General features: G+C 32.9%; 1 protein-coding gene and 1 long non-coding RNA gene across 2 annotated transcripts; both read right to left on the bottom strand.

The window, feature by feature from the left end:
• Positions 1-881: 881 nt before the first annotated feature.
• LOC112588903 (uncharacterized) lies at positions 882-1543 on the bottom strand. Its single transcript, XM_025300241.1, has 2 exons — positions 1516-1543; positions 882-1418 (listed from the first exon to the last, which is right to left on the bottom strand). Exons 1-2 carry the CDS (start codon positions 1523-1525, stop codon positions 958-960), a joined length of 471 nt encoding a protein of 156 aa, XP_025156026.1. The 5' UTR covers positions 1526-1543; the 3' UTR covers positions 882-957.
• A 4899-nt stretch (positions 1544-6442) lies between these two features.
• LOC112588902 (uncharacterized) lies at positions 6443-22501 on the bottom strand. Its single transcript, XR_003113113.1, has 3 exons — positions 22343-22501; positions 21833-22089; positions 6443-7797 (listed from the first exon to the last, which is right to left on the bottom strand). It is a non-coding gene; the product is annotated as an uncharacterized LOC112588902 (long non-coding RNA).
• Between the last annotated feature and the right edge of the window lie 602 nt (positions 22502-23103).

Here is a 23103-nt window from a genome sequence, read left to right as displayed (position 1 = left end):
TCATCTACATGTTTTCTTTCCTCTAATCAAAAAATTTAATCGCTTGAAGAATACTTTAAAGTTATATGAACAAAAATTTTTTATTTTTATTTTTTTTAAGAACCCCACCACTTAATTTTTTTTGCAAAATAAAAAAATTTTTTTTACCTAATTTAAAGCTTATTTTTTTCCAAATTCAACAACCATATATGATAAAGTTATGTTACGAGATATCATTCTCGAAAATTAATTAAAACGCTTCCATATATACGCTTATCCGTACTATGTGTAAGTCATTATCGCCGAAACAATAAGATATATGAAAAATGTTTATGTAAAATTTTTATCTATGTTTTCTATGTATTTATAACTGCATATTGTGTATATTTAGAATTGTAAAAAAATTTTTTAAATAATTTTAAAAATTTAAATTAATAAGAATTTTTTAAATATATCCCCAGCTCTCTTATTATTTCTTTAACATTTAATTTCTTCTATAAAAATTAAAAACAATTTTATTCTAAAATTACCTACTTATAAAAAATTATTTTACAATTGAATCTTGAAAATATACATGTCGCAATAGTTGGCATAAACAATTTATATCTTACGTTAAAAAATTAAGATAAGATTATGTGTACGTGTTCCAGATATGTTAACAGTATAAATTTTTCATGTAGCAATCTAATACTCACAGTCAGCACACACTGTCTTTTCGTTATATAATCAAATCTGTTATTCATCTTTACACATTATATTTTGAATAACGTTTTATAATTTTTTCTCTTACAATTATTTTTGTTCTTACATCTTACATTTTGTTTATTTGTTATTTACACAATGAATTTATTTACATTTTATATTATTTACTCATTATACACATTACAATAATGATATTCGACAAAAAAATTTTTAAGCATAATGATTTCTTGCACCAAGAACATCTTACTACAGTTATATTATTGCATCTTACTACAGTTATATATTGCAACCTTCAATATCACATTTTGTTGATGTTCCGTCAAAACTAAATTTTACTGGATTTTCAAATTCTTCTGGTCTTTCATTCATATAACCACTTTTAAACCACGAATATTTAAATAAGTTTTGATATCGTGGGAATGATAATTGATTATGTATCAAAGATTGCAATTTTATTATATTATTTCGTTCATGTAAATTTATATTACTTTCCAACAATAAAACCGTATCTGAAAATCTTTTAGCAAAATTTTTCCAAATTCTGAATCCATAAACATCTAATGGTTGTATTTTCCCTGTAGTTCCTTTCGATATTATCATGGTAGTAATATGTGTTCCTGGACGGGTTAAATCCGAAATAGTATTGGGGCAATGTCCAGTCCATGAATCGATAGGAAGAACGCTATTAGGACCAATGTTTGCAAAATAACCTTCTTCTAACCACATTTTAAAATGATCTGTAAAAAATATTAATGATATAATAGTTTTTATAACTCTTATTAAATTATAAAATGAAATAAGTTTGTTAAAGAAAATAGTTAGAAAAGAAAATACCTGATGTCATTTTACCAGATTTCGATGCTTTTACAATGACATTTCTGGTTTAAATAAATTTTCTTCTACTCTAGGTCCAAATTTACCACTAGCTTCTTTTAATACAATAAATAAAGGTGATAACAAATTGCCATTACAGGATATTATTGGTTGTATCGTATATGAATGGGTTGTTGATGATATAGATTGCACGACATGTTCTACTTTCTTTTCTCCCTGGTTAGACAATGATCTTCCAGAATGAATTTCCAGTTGGAAACCACTTTGATCTGAATTGTAAATATTTCCAGATCCAAATTGTTCAATAAGAGGTTTTACTGTTTCCAGAAAATCATCAGCTGATTTTTGCAAATCAACAGAATCTTCTAATGTTCTTCTAGTGATAAACTTCGTAACTTTTCTTGAAACAATTCGGTGAAACTTCTTGAATCTTGCAATCCAACTGTGAGATGCTTTAAATATAGGATTTAAATTTCCTATTTCTTCTTGAGCTTGTAAAGCCCATCTTTTTAGATCAATATCATGAACCATGAATCCTGATTCAACAGCTACAGTAAATTTATCGTGTGTAAATTTGGAGATGTAAGATAATTTTTCTATACGACTTCCACTTGAATTTATTTGTTCTTCCCATCGCCTTAACTGACGTTCAGATGAAACTCTTCTAAATTTATTTTTCACTACTTTTAAAGGACGATTTCTTTTTTTGTCATTACTGTTTTTATCAATATCTCGATGTCGCCAAAACTCAACAGCTCGTCTTTTATAAAAACTGTCAAAATTTGAACTATCATCATTTGAACAATGAGGATGAGAATTTACATTATCTTCATTCCATGCTTCTTCAATTATTTTAGGACTATGTAATTTATAAGGTTTTTCATAATCGAGATATATTTCTTCCGTTACTTCCAACCCATTATAATGAAAAACACCACCCAGCAATAATTTTTGTGTTTTCCTTTAATTCCTTTTCTGCTTCAGTTACTGGTGTTTCTGTTAGATATATTGAATTTATTGGCACCAATGAAAGTCTAACAACGTTAAGCGGATTGATAATCATTTCCAAAGATGTTAAATTTTGCTTTCTATTGCAATATAAAAACAGTTTACACAGATATGATTACAATGAGAAGACTACACTGACTATGAGAATTATGCTGCTATATGAAACAATATATATTATCAACTTATCTAGGACACATACACATAATCTTATCTTTTAAAGTAAGATATAAATTGTTTACGTCAAATATTGCGATATGTATTTTTTTGCAAAGATTTAAATGTAAAATAATTTAATTAGAACTTATCTGGAACACGTACACATAATCTTATCTTAATTTTTTAACGTAAGATATAAATTGTTTATGCTAACTATTGCGACATGTATATTTTCAAGATTCAATTGTAAAATAATTTTATTATAAGTAGGTAATTTTAGAATAAAATTGTTTTTAATTTTTATAGAAGAAATTAAATATTAAAGAAATAATAAGAGAGCTGGGGATATATTTAAAAAATTCTTATTAATTTAAATTTTTCAAAATTATTAAAAAATTTTTTTACAATTCTAAATATACACAATATGCAGTTATAAATACATAGAAAACATAGATAAAAATTGTACATAAACATTTTTCATATATCTTATTGTTTCGGCGATAATGACTTACACACATAGTACGGATAAGCGTATATATGGAAGCGTTTATAATTAATTTTCGAGAATGATATCTCGTAACATAACTTTATCATATATTTGGAAATAATTTTGGTTGAATTTGGAAAAAAATAAGCTTTAAATCAGGTAAAAAAAAATTTTTTTTATTTTGCAAAAAAAATTAAGTGGCGGGGGTTCTTAAAAAAAAATAAAAATAAAAAATTTTTGTTCACATAACTTTAAAGTATTCTTCAAGCGATTAAATTTTCATTACATATTTCCTTTTCTATCACTTATAGTTTAGTAGATATTCGATTCTAACGAAAAATACCGTTTTTCTTTAAAGGGGTGTTTCACCCTTTAAAACTCAATATTCGCAGATATAAAAAAATACGTGTCTTTTAAATTTGTGTATTTAACAACATATTTGAAGGAGAATCAAATCGGTTCCGGACAGTTGTGACATGTCCCTTGTAAGTGCATGAAATTTCGAAATTTGAACAGCCGCCATTTTTAATGGAGGGGGGGATCGGAGCGACTTAAAATTTTAAGGGTGTGTTTGTTATGAAAAGACCTTTCAAATGAGTCCCCACTCGACCCTTAGTCCAATTTAAAATTTTCAACCTCCCTTTTACCCCCACGTACCAGGGGGTGGGAAATGATCGGTATCCATGTCATAAGGTAGCTTTTTTGAAAAATTAAAACATGTGTTTTACCATTTTTTGATATTTTTATTTTTACAAGAATTATTTAAGGGTTTCCACACTTTTGACAAACTCTGTATACGGTATAACATAATACAGAATAATTTATACAATGAATAACATTCCACAGAAATGATGCTTCGGAAGATTTAAAGGGATATATTATATAATGCCGAGCTGTGAAATTTTTATGAGGATTTATAAGTTTAAAATAAGTTCAATAACAGTTTAAAAAAAAATAGTACATTAGATTTTACATGATCCGGCTGCTTACATATCGTTTCACTTTATTTTCACTCTCTCTCTCACACTCTCTCCCTCTCCCCCTCTCTAAATTTCAAACTGTATATGTCTAATAAATACTTCGTATGTTGGTGTCCGATATTATACGTATATTATTCTACAGGGATTATTTTTGATTTATAATATTAGGAATACAAATAAGTTTCCGCCGTTTGACAAAAGATGGCCCCACCAGAAGGTTATGTTGAAATTGTCAGATATAAAACGTAATATCGTAAGTTTGGACATCTGGTAACAACATAACCTTGAAGTATTAGTGACTCCGTATCAGCATCACATAATTTTTTTCGTGCGAAAATGTCAAGTTTTGTGCCGAATAAGCGTCATTTGCGGGAACTTTTGATTTACTTCTTTAATTTGAAGAAGTCTGCAGCTGAGGCGCATCGATTGCTTGTAGAAACATATGGTGAGACTGCTTTAAATGAGAGAAGTTGTCGTGAGTGGTTTCAAAAGTTTAAAAACGGTGACGTGGAAGACAAAGAACGTAGTAGAAGGCCGAAAGTGTACGAAGACACGGAATTGAAAGCATTATTGGAGGAAGATTCGTGCCAAACGCAAGAAGAACTTGCACTTACATTAGAAGTGACTCAACAAGCAATTTCATATCGTTTAAAATTGGGAATGATTTAAAAACAAGGAAATTGGGTTCCATATGAACTGAAGCCGAGAGACGTTGAACGCCGATTTTGCACGTGTGAAATGCTGCTTGCCAGGCATAAAAGAAAGGGTTTTTTTGCATCGTATAGTCACTGGTGATGGAAAATGGATCCACTACGATACCCCAAAAAAGAGAAAATCATGGGGACCATCTGGCCATGCTTCAACATCGACAGCTAAACCGAATATTCATGGAAAAAAATGCATGCTGTGTATTTGGTGGGATCAGCTTGGTGTCGTGTATTATGAGTTGCTCAAACCGAGCGAAACCATTACTGGAGCTCTCTACCGAACACAATTAATGAGATTGAACCGAGCACTCAAGGAAAAACGCGCCCATTACTACTCCAGACACGACAAAATTATTCTCCTACATGGTAACGCTCGGCCACATGTTGCAAAACCGGTCAAAACCTATTTGGAAACACTTAATTGGGAAGTCCTACCCCACCCACCGTATTCACCAGACATTGCCCCTTCCGATTATCACTTGTTCCGGTCGATGGCACATGGCCTATTTAAGCAACGCTTTACATCATATGAAGATACTAAAAATTGGGTCGATTCGTGGATAGCCTCAAAAGATGAAGAGTTCTTCCGACGTGGTATCCGAATGTTGCCAGAAAGATGGGAAAAAGTAGTGGCTAGTGATGGACAATACTTTAAATAAAACGTAATGTACCGTTCTTTCACAATAAATTCCTACTTTTTGATAGAGAACGGCGGAAACTTATTTATACTCCTAATATTTATTCTAAACTTTATATGAATCAGCTAGAATGGCGCGCGCGTAAATAAAAGAGACAGAGAGGGACAGAGAGAGAGAGAGAGGGGGCGAGAGGGCGGGAGAGAGAGAGGGGGTGAGAGAGAGAGGGGGTGAGAGAGAGAGGGGGTGAGAGAGAGAGGGGGGTGAGAGAGAGAGAGGGAGGTGAGAGAGAGGGAGAGAGAACGTAAGAGAGGGGGAGGGGGAGAGGTTTGGGGATAGCGGGTGAGAGTAGGAGAGGGAGGGTTAGAGAGAAAAGAGTATAAGGGAGAGAGTGTGAGAGAGAGAGGGGAGGAGGGAGAGAGAGGGAGAAAGAGAGGAGAGTGTGAGGGAGAGAGTATGAGAAAGAGGGGAAGGGAGGGAAAGGGATATGCGGTTAGGGGGAGAGGGGGAGGGAAGAATGGGAAATGTGAGGCAGAGAGGGAGAGGGATGTGTGAGTGAGTGAAAAAGAAATGATAGGGCCGATGATCAAAAAGTAGGGAACATCATCATTTGTTATCGACGTTAGTGAATTTTGGTATATATGTATATATACAGAGTGTCATAAAAATACCGGGCCCCCAGGATAACTTTGCAGGATCGTTTTCATAAAAAACTTTAAACACAAAAGTTGTAGAAAATCGAGTAACGGACTTGATGGTGACCATGAATTTAACATTAGCCATCACTTTCAAGGTCATTTGGAATATGCGTTTTTTAAATGGGAACCCTTATTTTTATTACACTTTTTTTTTCTCTCCCTCCCTTCCTCCCCTTCCCCCCTCTCTCCCTCTATCCCCCTCTCCCCCTCCCGCCCCCCTCTCTCTCTCCCTCTCTCTCTCACACTCTCTCCCTCATCCTCTCTCTCTCACACTTTATCAAAGTCCTTTCACATAGTCAAAATACGTGCAAAGATGAAGCGAAACATTGCCATGCAAAAGGATTTGAAATTCAGTCCAGTCAGTGCGACGTAAATTTTTAATTACAAACACATTATAAAGTTTTTCTAGGCCGATATAGAATATTAATTTCATATTGAGCAATGCTCCGTTTCATATTCCCACACATGTACTTTACCTTTATAAAAGAATTCTTAATTCGGCGCGTCGAATGCGACGTAAACTTTGCAAGAAACAGCAGGTGTCCTATCGTAATAGTTTCTCATCATTTTTCCAAGATGTTTCTTATTACTCCTTTTTATTTTCGTATGAATATTTATTATGCAAAGTGAAAAGGTTTTCAATTTGATACAGCCAGGGCGACGTAAAGAAGGACTCGTTGTCCTAATCGCAATAATTACTCATCGTTCTTCTCAGATGATTTGCATTATTCCATTTTATTTTGGCAGGAATATACACTGTACGAAAGTCTTTTTCATTCCGTGCAGCCAGTGCGACGTAAACTTTGCAATAAAGTGTCGGTATTCTATTTGAAATAGTTTCTCATCGTATTTCTAACATGTTTTTTATTATTTCATTTTATTTTGACAGGAATATTCACTGTGCGAATGTGTTTTCAATTCCGTACTTCCAGTGCGACGTAAACGTTGCAGGAGGAACTCGGTGTCCTATTCGCAATAGTTTCCCATCGCTTTTTTCGGATGATTTGTAATACTCCGCTTTATTTTGGCAAGAATATTTACTGTACGAAAACATTTCCGTACTACTAGTGCGACGTAAACTTTACAAAAAGAAGTCGCTGACACGATAAAGTGAGAAGCCGATTTATACAAGTATACTATTGAAAACAAGTATACTATTTCTGAAGAATTATTTTCGTGTAATAATATTCATTACTCAAATTATTCTTTATTATGTTACGCTGTATATATATCAGCGAGTCGAAAAATCCGAGAAGCAGCAGCAAAATGCACATTTCAGAGAGAATGCAAATATCGGCAGCGTCGCATTCACATTCATATAAGATCTGTATGTAGAAAAGTCGAAATGACAATGCAGCACACACACATTTGTCCGAAGTCTATGAGAAAAGATATATATGGAAAAATGCGACGAAAGGATAGCGTAATCGCATCAGCGCTTATCCGGCAATTATCTTTACTATAGAAATACTATATAAATATATATACACATATGTACCAAAATTCACTAACGTCGATAACACATGATAACGTTCCCTACTTTTTGACGATCGCTTCTACGTTATCGACGCTTTGCAAGTTCGTTGACGACTCCAGCATCCCCTTAAATATCTGAAAAAATATTAGGTAAATAAAAAATGTTTCAGACAAAAGTTGTTCAAATTAATTAGTGGAAAAAAACGGTGTGATAAAAAATTGGAGTTGCCATTTAAGATTTTTATATCGATAACGTTTCTCAAGGTCATTCCAAGGTCAAACAATTATCAATATCTGATAGCTTTTTTTAAGCCCTACAACTTTTGTTTCAAACATTGTTTTAAACAATCATTATTTTTTGAAATAATTAGCTGAAATAATTAGCCAAAAGCCGGAACTTTTGGCAGACCCTGTATACAGGGTGTTCGTTTGAAAACTTTCCAGCTAATTATCTCGAAAACTATGAAAGATATTAAAAAAAGCTAAAACACTTGTTCTATGATTTCGAAGGGGAAAGAGAATGGCATTATCAGTTTTTTATTTGGAGGGCGTTCTAGGTCATGCGAAGGTCAATCTTGTTTTTTTAAATGGAAACCTATATTTTTTATTACGGGATATTATTCTACGTAAAAAAACTGACAACTTCTGTAGGAAACATTTTTTTGTCTGAGCACTATATTGAAAGATACTTAAGAAAATAATAAGGCATAGTTACTGCGTCAAATTTGTCACTTATTATAACAGATGTTCAACATGTTCTCCGTTGTTTGCTAAACGATATGTTCGGAACGAACATAGAATAACTCCGGAGAGCTGGCTGGTGAATTTCGGATCGCAGAGCGATGTCCGCCTGCGAGACTGTCGCTCGAGCAACTGGACAACCGACCGATCGTCTTGGCCGACGTTACGTCTGAGTTACGTCGTAAGGCTGTCCAAAGCCTTGCAGAAACGCGCAACACCGTGCGCCAGGGACGGCGGCGAGAGCAAGAGAGAGGAAGGACATGCCCGTGATGACGCAAAGAGGCACGCAGTGGAAAACGCAACGGACGCAATAGAACGCAGTAGAAACGCAAGTGGAATAACGCAGAACGATGCAGAAGGAACGCAATAGAAACGCAGCTATTTACAAAGGAATTACGTTCGTCAGCGCAAAGTCCCGGAGGACACACGCGTCAGTGACGCCAATGGCGAACGGCATCCGGAGCACGTCAAAGTACACGGAGACGAAACGATCTCCATCGTTTCGGAAGGCCTGCCCTTCCGGACGTAACGGCCTACAGCCAGCCACGGTCCCGAGGACGCGTGGAAAAGAGCGCTGAGCTCTAGCAAGCGAAGGGCACTAATTCGCTCCCGAGAGAAAGCCAAGGTCCGCTACGGATGCTTGGAAGAAAGAGGAGCTCGAAAGCTCCGAGGAGGCGACCGAGCCGCTCCTGAATCATGGCAACGCCGTAAGCACAAGAATAGAAGATTCAAACCATTAGCCTCAAACCCAGCAGGGTGTATTGGCGCCGCCTTCAACTCAGCAGAGTATGTAGAGCGGTGGTCCGAATCATGAGAGCACGACCGCTCTAGGAAACCCTAGAAAGCGCATCGGCAACCAGCAGTGCGACACAGTTCACACTAAGAAGTAGCACAGATTTGCCACTGAGAACGGCTAAGCAAAGGATATGGCAAAAGACAAGACAAGGCAAGGTACGGCGCGCCCGGTTATATAGTCGGGCGGTCGAATTTTGCATGCGGGCAGTGAAATCGCGGGCTGCACCGCATAGCGGCCGCGGTCGGAGTTACCAGCCAGGCGCGGAACGTCGGCCGGAGTCCCGCGCGCTCGCTTGCGAGAAACCGGTGTCCCTCGCCGCTTGCGAGAATTCCTCGGAAGCTAGGCCGCCCGCCCCGCAGCGCCGATCCCCTAGCCGGTTTTTCCGGCAGCCCGAGCTGTACAAAACACAATAATAAAGACAATTTTGAAATTCTAAACGAACACTTTGAAAGGTATCTGTTGGAATAGTTCTACATTCCTGTACAATTCTTTGACGCAAATCGTTAATATTTTCCGGTGGAGTTTTAAGCTAGCGGCACACGGTGCTTGTTTTCGTGCTAGATTGCTTGCTGGATGAAAATACTGCGTTCTGATTCGTACATTTCCGAAGATGAATGGCAATGCACCAATTAGAACGCAATATTTTCATCCAGCAAGCAATCCAGCACGAAAACAAGCACCGTATGCCGCTGGCTTTATAAACAACGGATATGCCTTTAGATAATCTCTGATACAAGTTTCACACTTGATTGAATAATACACTGTAAAAGACAGAAGTGAAGTGATTAAGTACAACATAAACAAATGGCCAAAAGAAGTCAACTTTGTTTTCAAAAAGTACGTGTTAGTACGACCGAGAAATATTAACGATTTGCGTCAAAGAATTGTACAGGAATGTAAAGCTATTCCAATAGATACCTTCCAAAGTGTTCGTTTAGAATTTCAAAATCGTCTTTATTATTGTTTAGCAAATAACGGAGAACATTTTGAACATCTGTTACAATAAATGATAAATGACGCAGTAACTACTATGCCTTACTATTTTCTTAAGTATTTTCCAACATAATGCTCATATAAAAAAATGTATCCTACAAAAGTTGCTGGTTGTTTTACATAGAATAATATCTAGTAATAAAAAATATAGGTTTCCACTTAAAAAAACAAAACCATCGAATGATCTAGAAAACGCCTTCCAAATAAAAAATTGATAACGCTATTCTCTTTCCCCTTCGAAATTATGGAACATGTGTTTTAGCTTTTTTTAATATCTTTCATAGTTTTCGAGATATTTAGCTGCAAAGTTTTCAAATCAACACCCTGTATATAGGATGTCCCATTTTAATGTCCCACCCCAAATAACTCTTCAGTATTGAAGTTTCAAGGAAAATGATCTGAATAAAAGTTGTAGGGATTTAAGTGAGCTATCTTATGATGACCTTGACTTTGATCTTGACCTTGACCTCTATTTTCAAGGTCATTTGAAGGTCAACTTGCGTTTTTTAAACGGGAACTCTTATTTTTTATTATACTGTTTTTTTCTACTAGTTAATTTGAACAACTTTTGTCTAAAACTTTCTTTATTTGTCTAATATTTTTTGAGATATTTGAGAAAACTTGATAACTTTTTCAATATTTAACTTATGATATCTTGCTAATTATTTGTCGGAAGAAAAAGTGGTACTAGACTTTCTTGCTTTATTTAGTCTTAAAAATATATTGTTACAATAGCGCCCTGATTTTTGTTAATTTGATGATTTTGAAACTTCCAAAAATCAGGAAGTTAATAAAGTTCAAGGCGCTATTGTAACAATATATTCTTGAGACTAAATAAAGCAAGAAAATCTAGTACCATTTTTTTTCCGACAAATAGCGAGATATCGTAAGTTAAATATTGAAAAAGTTATCAAGTTTTCCTCAAATATCTCAAAAAATATTAAATAAATAAAAAAGTATTTTAGACAAAAGTTGTTCAAATTAACTAGTAGCAAAAACAGTATAATAAAAAATAAGGATTCCCATTTAAAAAACGCTAGTTGTTCTTCAAATGACCTTGAAAATAGAGGTCAAGGTCAAAATCAAGATCATTATAAGGTAGTTCACTTAAATCCCTATAACTTTTATTGAGATCATTGAATCCTTGAATCTTCAATACTGAAGAGTTATTTGGGTTGAGACATTAAAATGGGACACCCTGTATGAGAAGTTTATATGTTTATTTTTGTAATGTGTGACGTAACCACTCAATGGAAACAGTACATAGAGTTGCAAGATCGAACATATTCATTAATATGTCAATAGCCAAAATGTACAACGTTTTTTTATACGAATGGTACTCAGGTGCCCATCTATCGAATTTCTTAAATAAATATGCTGTATGTTGAGAGCATTTTTTCTTTAGCATTATATTGGACAGTTACAAGTCCAAAATAGGAAAGAGGAACTTTTATAATCCTTAATGATCTTTATAGCTTTTACAAAAGTGTTTGGAATAGATTTAGCCATGTAGTTGCATAGTTTATTTCAGATTCCAACGAGCTGCAGGCTACAGTTACTCGACACAGTGATGCGAAATTTTCACCGCAAGCAGCATACGCATACAATCGAACTCGTGTTCGTATCTGCTCAGATGCTCGGCTATTCGAAACTATGCTGCTTGAAAAAAGACGAAGAGTGAAAGCCATAAGGTTGCGACGAGTATGAATCGTTTTTGGAGTATTTTAGGATTCATCCGATTTAACGATTCGAACACACACTGTGAACGTGCACGTGGGGATAAAACTACTCTTTTAGTGACATGTGGAACATGCTCGATGCAAATTTATCAAAAAATTACCGGCGGAAAATTTGACCATCGGTGAACAATTATATCCTTATCGAAAACACACTAAGTTCACCTAGTATATTCCATCTAAGCCCGCAAAATATAGTGGATTTATGATGCCAAAAATGCTTATCCACTAAGTGGAATAATTTACACCAGGAAATGCCCGAGAGAAAAGTCAAGAAGAAAGAATTGTGAAGGAGCTTGCGGAGCCATACAAAGGAAGAAATATATACATGGACAACGTTTCCACATCGCCAACCTTTGCCAAACATTTATTGTCATAGAATTTGATTGTGGGTATTTTGAAAAAAATAAAGCCTATATTCCAAAGACAATGTCCCCATCGAAAACAAGGAAAGAATATTTGACGCTGTTTAGTTTTTACGAGAAAGTAACCAAGTTCGTATGAGCGAAGAAAATAAAGCCGTAATTGTATTATCGACGACGCACTCGGATATGGCAGTGGTAAATGATGTTAAGAAGCCAGAGATTATATTGTACTATAATAAGTACAAGGCTGGTGTCGACATAATGAATCAAATGCAAGGGCAATACACAACACAACGCCGTACGAACAGGTAGTTACTCGCCTTATTTTTCAATAGTTTCGACATTGCCGCGCTTGCGACGTACATTATTATAAAAATAATAAAATGTTAAAAGAAGACCAATAAACGTCGCTTATTTTTGCGATAACTGAGCGAAGAACTTGCCATACCGATTATTGAAGATCGTTCTCAAAATGTGCAAGTCATGAGAAATGATTCGACGAAGCTTGCAATTGAGAGCGTTCTCGGTAAACAAGTGAGTCTTGTTATGCTTTCATCTGGTTCTACATTTGTAAGAGACAACACCGGAAAAAAAGTGATTGAAGGATCGTGTCAGTTTTGTTACTGGCCACCAAAAAACGCAAGAAAACAAGAAAATCCTGTGTAGAATGCGGGAAACCTGTTTGCGATGAGCATGCTGTCACTATTACCAAATGTAAAGAATGTGATAAATAATTTTCATATTTTTAATTTATAAAAACAATTTTAATTATTAAATCATCCCTGTAATCATATTAATTATTTATTGATCAATTTATTCAATAACTGCAGATAAAACTCATATTCTAATAAATGGACATCCAGGGTGGATATATCCGGGTACCCCCGGTATAGAAATCAAGTACGTGAACTTAAAGATAATTTTTCTACTTCCGGGCCTTAAAAAAAAAGTCGATGCATATTTTGATAGTGAAAAAGTCAAATCACGACAATCCAGGCGGCCATAAAGAAATTTTCAAAATAATATTAAGAATTTTTCCAATATATGCTTAGGTGGACACTCGGATATTGACATAAAAGTTAACGTGTTATAAATTCGGAAAAATATTCGGTGTACATTACATTTTCAAACATTATTATCATCTCGCTCAATTTAACATTCTTGTCAACTGCGACTAGCTTTTATTTGTCTTCTCTTTGTCACTTAATTATCATTGATTACATCACCATAGCCTTGCTTATTTGTCAATATCCTATATATATATATTGTAACTAATAAATATACTGATAAAATATTTCTTTACAATTGAATAATATAAGTATTAAATGAAAGACACAAACATATATACGCATATATATAGGATGTTTGATAACTCATGTAGCCATAATCAAAGAAGGCATAGAACTGTTTAAAACAAACATAAAAATCTCGTACCATTTTATGATATTCGCAATAATCATCGAATTATAAATTATAAAAATCTGACGAGTGAACGCGCGACAAGATGGATGATTGGAGAAGCATCGCAGCTACTCGGGCAAAAGCGTGGTTCAGTCGATTTAGTAACTATTGGTGGCACGCGGTGAGACGTAGGAGTGACGAAATAAAATTGACACATAGTCGAATAGCGACCATTGTCCATCCTCATGTTGCGCGCCGGCAATAATAGTTGCTAAATCGACTGACAAGATGACGCTAATTAGAAAATCGTTTTTCGAACGAGTCATAATGCGTTCGTTAGCGTGTATGTAGGTGATGAAAACCTTAGAGCCGTTCGTGCCAATGCGCCTTTGTTTAAAAGGATTTAAGAGACAAAGTTAGGGTCACGCAACTACGTCGCATATAAGCACTAACTTTACGACCTCTTTCGAGTAAGCGGCGTAGCTGAGGAGACTAAGGCTCCCACACATAGATTTTTGCACCGGCGGTGAGCGTTCGGATCCCACCGACGACTGCTTCACTTCATGGTTTTTTTTTCTTTTTTTCTTTAATTTTCGACATATAGTAATACGTTATTAATAATGATTTATTTATTTTTTAATTTATTTCGTTTTTATATAAAAAATAAGGACATTTCAGGATATTTGAACGCAATATGAAATAAAAAATATATAAATCGTATGAACTGATTATCTTAAATCTTGGATTTAAATGTATGCTTCAATATGCATGGTATGCGTCCAAATTAGCTGACGAAAGAGAAATGTTTTTAAATGTTAATCAACTATGCTTCCCTCCAAATATTTATAATAAAAAATGCGTATGTGAACAACAAAATTCATTTATAAAATGTTCGTGGTGCGACAAAGTTTTATGTTTCCAATGTTTTTACATGAATTTTCATCCACAACACTATGAAGTGATGGAAACATTTTATAAAGTTATATGTAAACATTTATAAAGTTTGTATTTGATTTTGACATGTATAAAATTTATACGTTGCTTAAAAAATATATAATCAGTTCATATGATTTATATATTTTTTATTTCATATTGCATTCAAATATCCCGAAATATCCTTATTTTTTATATAAAAACGAAATAAATTAAAAAATAAATAAATAATTATTAATAATGTATTACTATATGTCGAAAATTAAAGAAAAAGAGAAAAAAACCATGAAGTGAAGCAGTCGTCGGTGGGATCCGAACGCTCACCGCCGGTGCAAAAATCTATGTGTGGGAGCCTTAGTCTCCTCAGCTACACCGCTTACTCGAAAGAGGTCGTAAAGTTAATGCTTATGTGCGACGTAGTTGCGTGACCCTAACTTTGTCTCTTAAATTCTCTTAAACAAAGGCGCATTGGCACGAATGGCTCTAGGGTTTTCATCACCTACGTACAAGCTATCGAACGCACTATGACTCGTTCGAAAAACGATTTTCTAATTGGTGTCATCTCCTTGTGAGCCGCACTCTTGCTCGAATGGTTGCAATGCTTCTCCAATCATCCATCTCGTCGCGCGCTTATTCGTCAGATTTCTATAATTAATAACTAATTGATACGTCACACACTACAAAAGTAGATATATAAACTTCTCATAAATAAAATTTCATTTTTAGAATATTTATGTTTATATATATTTGTTTATTTTTCATGAAGACAAAGTACGGAAATATATAATATATTATTGTTGTATATAAATTAAGCAGTATTATTATTATTATTGTTATACATTGAAATATTCTATGATTGCATATTCTGCATATACTAATCATCTCTTACTGCGAAGAAGTTCACTGAGGATGTGTTGCGTATACATATCGAATGAGATAGGCTATAGCGAGATAGAGTATAGCATTACAGATATGTAGAAATGTTCTTATCCATTTTTCGAGAAGTCCGTATGTCGGAAAATAGTATCATTACATTATATATAGTTGGATTCGACATAAAATATCCTTTCATTTAGTAGAAATTTTTAGATTATGAAAAGAATTGATAAGCGGAGTACGAGTATATATAAAATTTTAACTTTTTAAAAAACTGAAAACGTCGTTATAAAATATTTTTCGAACCATTAAGTTTTTATTCGGAGAATTTTTTTCTACTTCTTATATTTTTGATGATGCATACAAGATGCTCCGAAAGAAAAATACTAATTTTTTCAAAGTAACGTTTCACCTCTTAAAAGGCCGGTTGAACACATGTAAAAAGATTCGTATTCCTTATTTTGATCTAGATTACTACGTATATGAGAAGCTCATCAAGAGAGAGCTTTCCATGTGTTTCCTTGTTAGACATTTTTAAGATAAACATCTTCCGATTCTGTAAATTTTAATGATTCTTTCACTACCTTCGGTTTACAAAATAGCCAGAAACTATAGGAAATCATGTTTAAAGAGTAAAAGTCCACAATGCAGCTGTAGCTGTCGTCCAAAATAAAAATGTCCTTCAAAGATATTTATATCAATATTTGATTTTTATGATTTTCGTATCAGAGATATGAAAAATCAGAAGGAGGAAAAGATCTAAACCAATGTGAGAGAGACAGAGACAGAGACACACACACAGAGAGAGAGAGAGAGGGGGAGAGGGAGGGAGGGAGGGAAGGAAAGGGAGGGAGGAAGGGAGGGAGAGAAAGAGTGAGGGAACTGCTGGAACGAATCTATAAAATCGGAAGAAGCATAATCTGAAGAGAATTGGGACCTTAACTTTACAACTGAGTTAATTTCTAGTTATAAGATATTTTTTTTTTATTAAATTATCAATATTGCATAAAAATGATATGTATTATTTTTCTTATACAATTAGAGGTAATAACAAGATTTTTATGTAGTATTCTAAAGATTGAAGATAAAATTGCAATTGTAGAATAGAAACAATCAATGTGTCAATAAAATATAATATAATGAAAGCATATAACCAAGCTCTTATAGCCTTATTTTGTGACATTTAGAATTTTAAATTATTTTTTGATTGTAGCTATTGATACGTAGATTAATAAAAAATATATAAATATTAAAATAACACATTGTCATTTGGGAGAAAATGATCCAAAATATATTTGATTATTCGTTAACATAGACAATTAACTTAATCGGAGTTTGGTAAATATTATCCTAAATTAATAAATATTAATAACATATGTAATCCGTATTATTTTATTGATAAAAGCTTTCATCCTATTTTTTTGCATATCTTATACATTTCTTGTAAGAATCTTAACGATACCATTTATTTTAATAGAATACATATTTTTTGGATCATTCTCTCCTAAATATTAAAGCAAATCACTTCCATACTTATATATCTTCAGTCTACTCATAAACAACTATAACTTTATCAAAAAATAATTTAAGATTTCGAATGCCACAAAATAGGGCTAAACCTGGTCTAAATACTTTTAAAAAAAAGTGCTGTATTCTGAAATATAGTTATTATTCAAGATCCTTTCAAATGAAATATAAGTGATAACTTGATAGAAAGACATAAATTCTGTAAAGTCAATAATATTAGAGAACAAATGATAAAATAATCTTTATATAAATTATACCTGTTGAAACTCATCCTAGATTTGTTTATCTTTTATATTATAATTTTTAATATGTTTTTTTAATGATATGTTTCAAATTAATATAAAATTAATAATTATAATAGTGATTATAATTATAATAATGAATTATAATAGTGATAAAGAACAATGGGTAAAAAGTGCCGATTTTGGCCCATCATAGGAAACAAACAAAACATACTATTTCTATAAGATTTTGACCAGCTGAACACGATGCCGCCGATAGTTTTCCTTTAAACCCTGGGGCACATGTTCAAATTCAAGGATTCATTATCCAATAATCAAATGGCCTGGGAAGCCTTTATGTACTTTGAAGCTATTATTAGGTGTGTGAATTAATTCGGTCCATCTGGCGGTTAATTGCTGTACTATGTAATTTTCTAACCTCTAATGTCTGCAAAAGGCTTTATTTTTTAGTTTTAATATCTGACAATAATATTCAGTTGACGAACGTTTGGATTTGTAACAATAACATTGTGTTTATCTGATTCGAAAATGTCGAAATTCGATCCAAAAAAGCATAATTTCCGGGAAGTTCTCATTTTCTGTTTTCATTTGAAAAAAACAGCCGCTGAAGCTCATCGAATGCTCATAGAAGCTTATGGTGAAAGTGCTCCCACCGATAAATCATGCAGAGAATGGTTTCGACGTTTCAAAAGTGATGATTTCAGTGTCGATGACAAACCTCGTCCAGGTCAGCCGAAGAAGTTCGAGGACGAGGAATTGCAGGCGCTAATCGATGAAGATCCGTGTCAATCGAAACATGAGCTAGCGCAATTGTTGAATGTTGATCGATCAACAATTTCTGTGCATTTGGTAGCCATGGGAAAGATTTACAAAGAAGGAAGATAGATGCCATGCAAACTGAAAGAAAGAGACATCGAGAGGCGAAAAGCCATGTCTGAAATCTTGCTTGCTAGGCAAAAAAGAAAAGGTTTCTTGCATCGTATTGTGACTGGAGACGAAAAGTGGATATATTTCGATAATCCCAAACGAAGGAAATCCATTAGCGACCCAGGAAAACCATCCACATCGATACAAAAACGGAATATTCACGACAAGAAAGTAATGCTCTGTATATGGTGGGACCAGAAGGGTGTAGTGTATTATGAACTATTAAAACAGAGCCAAACCATCACTGCCGAACTTTACCAACAACAATTGATCCGTTTAAACAACGCATTGAAGAATAAGCGGCCGGAATATGCAAAGAGACACGACAAAGTGATCTTCCAGCACGATAACGCTCGGCCATATGTTGGAAAGATTGTGAAGACCACCTTGGAAACACTTGGCTGGGACGTTTTACCTCACCTCACTCGCCGTATTCACCAGATATTACTCCATCCGATTATCCCTTGTTCAGATCGATGGCACACGGGCTTTCGGACTAGCACTTCAACAATTATGAAAAAATAGAGAAATGGCTCAATGAATGGATCGCTTCGAAGGACGAGTCGTTTTTCCGTCACGGAATGCAACAACTGCCAAACAGATGGAAAAAAATAATAGCAAGCGATGGCAAATACTTTGATTAGTGTACTTTTTTACGTTCTTTTATACTAAAGTCTTTTTTGGAAGAAAAAACAGACCGAATTAATTCACATACCTAATACAAATTGTGTATTAGCTAAATTAGCTGAAGATAGTTTAGATTTTCGATTTAGAAATATTTTCTATTTAATAGTTAAAGGTGTTCTCTTTTTATGCAAAATTCGCTAACAAGTAATATACACGGTATTACATATCACCCAAGAAAAAATGGTACTAGATTATTTTACTCTGGTTTCAAGAATATATTGTTACAATAGTGCTTTAACTTATGTTAATTTGATAATTTGATTTGTTAATTTGAAATTTCCAAAAGTTGATAAGTTAACAAAAAATAGGGCATTATTGTAACAATATATTTTTGAAACAAAATAGAGTAAAAAAGTCTAGTACTATTTTTTCTTCCGACAAACAGTGAGATATCGTAAGTTAAATACTGACAAAGTTATTGAGGATTTAAGGATATTTAAGGATACATGTAATGATACATGTGATTTACGTTACGAAAAACGTAAATCGTTATATATCCTTAAATATCCTTAAATATCCTTAAATATTAAGTTTTCCTTAAATATCTCAAAAAATATTAGACAAATAAAAAATGTTTCAGATAAAAGTTGTTCAAATTAATTGGTAGAAAAAGATGATATAATAAAAAATAGGGGTTTCTATTTAAAAAAAGTAAGGATCAGTAAATATCTCAAAAGTGGCGCTGTCTATAAACAAAATGATATAGTTGTTATATGGCCTCTTTGAAACTATACAACTTTTGTCTGAATTTTTTCTTTAGAATGTCATGTTTACAAAAAAATCCAATGATACGGGTGATCTGTGATACCGTGTATATTATTTGTTAGCAAATTTTGCATAAAAAGAGAACACCTTTAACTGTTGAATAGAAAATATTTCTAAATAAAAAATCTAAACTATCTTCAGCTAATTTAGCTAATACACAAATTTACAATAGCTTCAAAGTACGCAAAGACTTTTCGGGTCATTCGATTATTGGATAATAAATCTTCGGATTTGAACATGTTTCCCGGAGTTTAGAAGACAACTAACGGCGGATTCGTGTTCAGCAGATCAAAATCCTATAGAAATAATGTGTTTTACTCATTCTCCACCAAAATGGGCCAAAATAGGCATTTTTTACCCATTGTTCTTTGCTATTATATTACAAGTGAATCGAAACTTGCTATTATATTTTATAAGTGAATCGATTTTTTATGCAAGTGATATATTTTAAATTATACTATCATATAATAATATAAATTAATAATGTCACATACTATACTAATAAAAATAAACAATATATATTTAATTTAAAACATTAAAAGTAAAATCAAAATGATTGTAAAAACTTAAATTATTTAGAAATATTTTAAAGAAACATTACACTTGAGCAAAATATAATCAAATTATTGTCAGATATAAATATGTCTAAATAATATAAAAGTATAACATTGTATATGTACTCATAATGTGAAATTTGATATTAATTGATATAATAAACTGGATGATGTAATCAAATAAGAAATATATTTGTTTTTATAGTAATATGTTTATCTAAATTTGATAGAAATATTATTGTTTTAATATGTCTATGTCAACATATGATATCTGATACAATAAGCATATCTACTTGTGTGAACTCATTAAACTCAACAAAAAGGTTCTTCTTATTTTGTACACAGTTATGATAATTATTAAGATAGTAATTAAAGAATATTAGCAAAAAAGTACATTGATATAACAAGACATATTCTTTGGGCAGTAAATAGTAGAAGCATGCAGTCTAGTATTATATATTCTATACAATGTTCAAAAGATTATCAATAGATCCAGACATCTTCAATGAAACTTCATCTAAAAAACTCATCTCACTACATTATGAATACTAATTTGCTAATTTCCTCTAATTAATATCTTAATGATTATTAAAGTTGTTTGCAAAATAATTTTTGCAAATAAAATATTTTTGCAAAAGAAATATTTTTGTTCAGTTTGATAAGTTGTACTTACACACAAGATATATATATTAAATTAAATATGTTGTATAATCTGCAATATAAGTATGATATAGTTATGATTCATGAATATAAAGTATAATATTCTATACAAATATACGAGGGCAGTCTGAAAAGTTCTCGGCCTAACAATGAAAAAAAATTTTTTTGCCATGAAATATGTTTTATTTTTTAATATAATCTCTTGAAACTTCAATACATTTATTGTAACGTCTTTCCAATAATTCAATACCATCATTAAAGTGTGATTCTGGAAGGTTCTTTTCACTCTGGTGTACAGTAATGGATTCAAGTTCCATCAACAGTTATGAAACGATATTTGAAATCCGTTTTATTTTGCTTAAAACGATTAAAATGTGCCAAACACGCTTGAGAAATACACATTCGAATGTGTTTTTGGTCAATTGTTAGCAAATGTGGCACCCATCTTGCACAAAACTTTTTCAACTGGTGCTACTACTCGAATGACTTGACAGATCAAATAAAATTTTACATGGGTTTATAGCAGAGATGCCACTTTCCAATACAATTATAGTTTGACAGTTTCTAATGCCATATATGTATCAGATCGAGAACTTTTCAGACTGCCTACGTATACTATGAACATTTTTATATCTTTTGTATTTATATTGGATTAGTTAATTTCAAATAGCTTTCTTGTCTTTTTCAATGATAAATATATTTTCTATGATAGAAAAGTATAAATATTATTAGGATAATAACAAAAGATTATATGCCACAATATTAATTAGTTGATGAATAATTTATTTTGTTAAATAATATAAGATTAAATTTGGCTCAAATATAAAAACAAATCCTAACCAATATAAGCACAATATAAATACATTATAACTTCTATATTTCTGTGCTAAAAGTTTCCTATTCTCATTTAATATTAAACTAAAATATCTATAATTATAATAAGGAATAGATAATGAAAGCACAATACCTTTGTAAAGATATAATGAGATGAACACTATATTGTACGTATGTATGTATATATGTTTTATATTCAATTTAATACACACATCCTCTTGATATTATGATATTGGGATATTATCAGTTTAATTTCACTTTTTTTAATACTTTTATATCTCTTAATTCCAATAATCTAAGACAAAAAAACTGTCATGTTTGTTGATAAAATATTACTAAGTATTGCATATCGTTCCAGTACAATTATCTTTGACAGTTTATCTTTTTATCCTGAAATGTGAAAAACTCTTTGATTAAATGAAATACTTTTCTTAAGAAATAATACTAAATTCCTTTATATTCAAATAACTGCTTCTTTTATCCAAAAAATAATACAAATTGCACACAAGATATGGTGGTATTTTGAAGGTGTCATTAGATTCTTCAAAATGATACACATTTTATATTTTGCAATACTGAAATTATATATATGAATAAAAATTAATTTCTATAATAAAATTAATATCATTACTAAAGCACCTACTATTAAAAATAATGTAAATGAAATTCTGTAAACGATAATTCCTCTTGCTAACAATTGGTAAATATCACTCACAATCCACTTTCAGTTCACCTTTGTCCATTGAATAACAGATAGAGCGAAAAACGGAGAGCACTGTGTCATACTAAAGCCAGCGGCACACGGTGCTTGTTTTCGTGCTGGATTGCTTGCTGGATGAAAATATTGCATTCTGATTGGTGCATTTCCATCCATCTTCGAAAATGTACCAATCAGAACGCAGTATTTTCATCCAGCAAGCAATCCAGCACGAAAACAAGCACCGTATGCCGCTGGCTTAAGGACCACTTTTAAAGGCTCGTCTACAATAGCTGTAAGAGTAAACGTTATTCTACAATAGGTGTCATAAGTTGTAAAGGCTCGTCTACATTAGCTGTAAGAGCAGAGAGAAGCCTGAGAGCGGGCATGGCTGCATTTACAGCGTTATGGAAAAGTTGGCTGATTCGAAGCGCCAACTGGGTCCATTTTTCATGGATATGAACTACTAAGCCAATGTCCACGATTTGTTGGTACTATTCCGTCCAATGTTCATAATTATTTGGTTCTGTTCTGTGCTAAGTTCACGAGCGAGCTAAATTAGTTAGATAAAAACGAAGAATCGGTCTTCGTCTCACCACCAGCGAATAGACAATCGCGACGAAGCGAGCCAGCAGCGATGTTATCATAAGGCAGACGTCGCCGTCCTACTTATCTTTTTTTCTATACTATCTAACTATCTATCTATC

The sequence above is a fragment of the Harpegnathos saltator genome, unplaced genomic scaffold (genome assembly GCF_003227715.2).
Source record: "Harpegnathos saltator strain DR-91 unplaced genomic scaffold, Hsal_v8.6 scaffold339, whole genome shotgun sequence".
Taxonomy (NCBI): Eukaryota; Metazoa; Arthropoda; class Insecta; order Hymenoptera; family Formicidae; genus Harpegnathos; species Harpegnathos saltator.
This window is presented reverse-complemented; position numbering and strand designations above follow the sequence as displayed.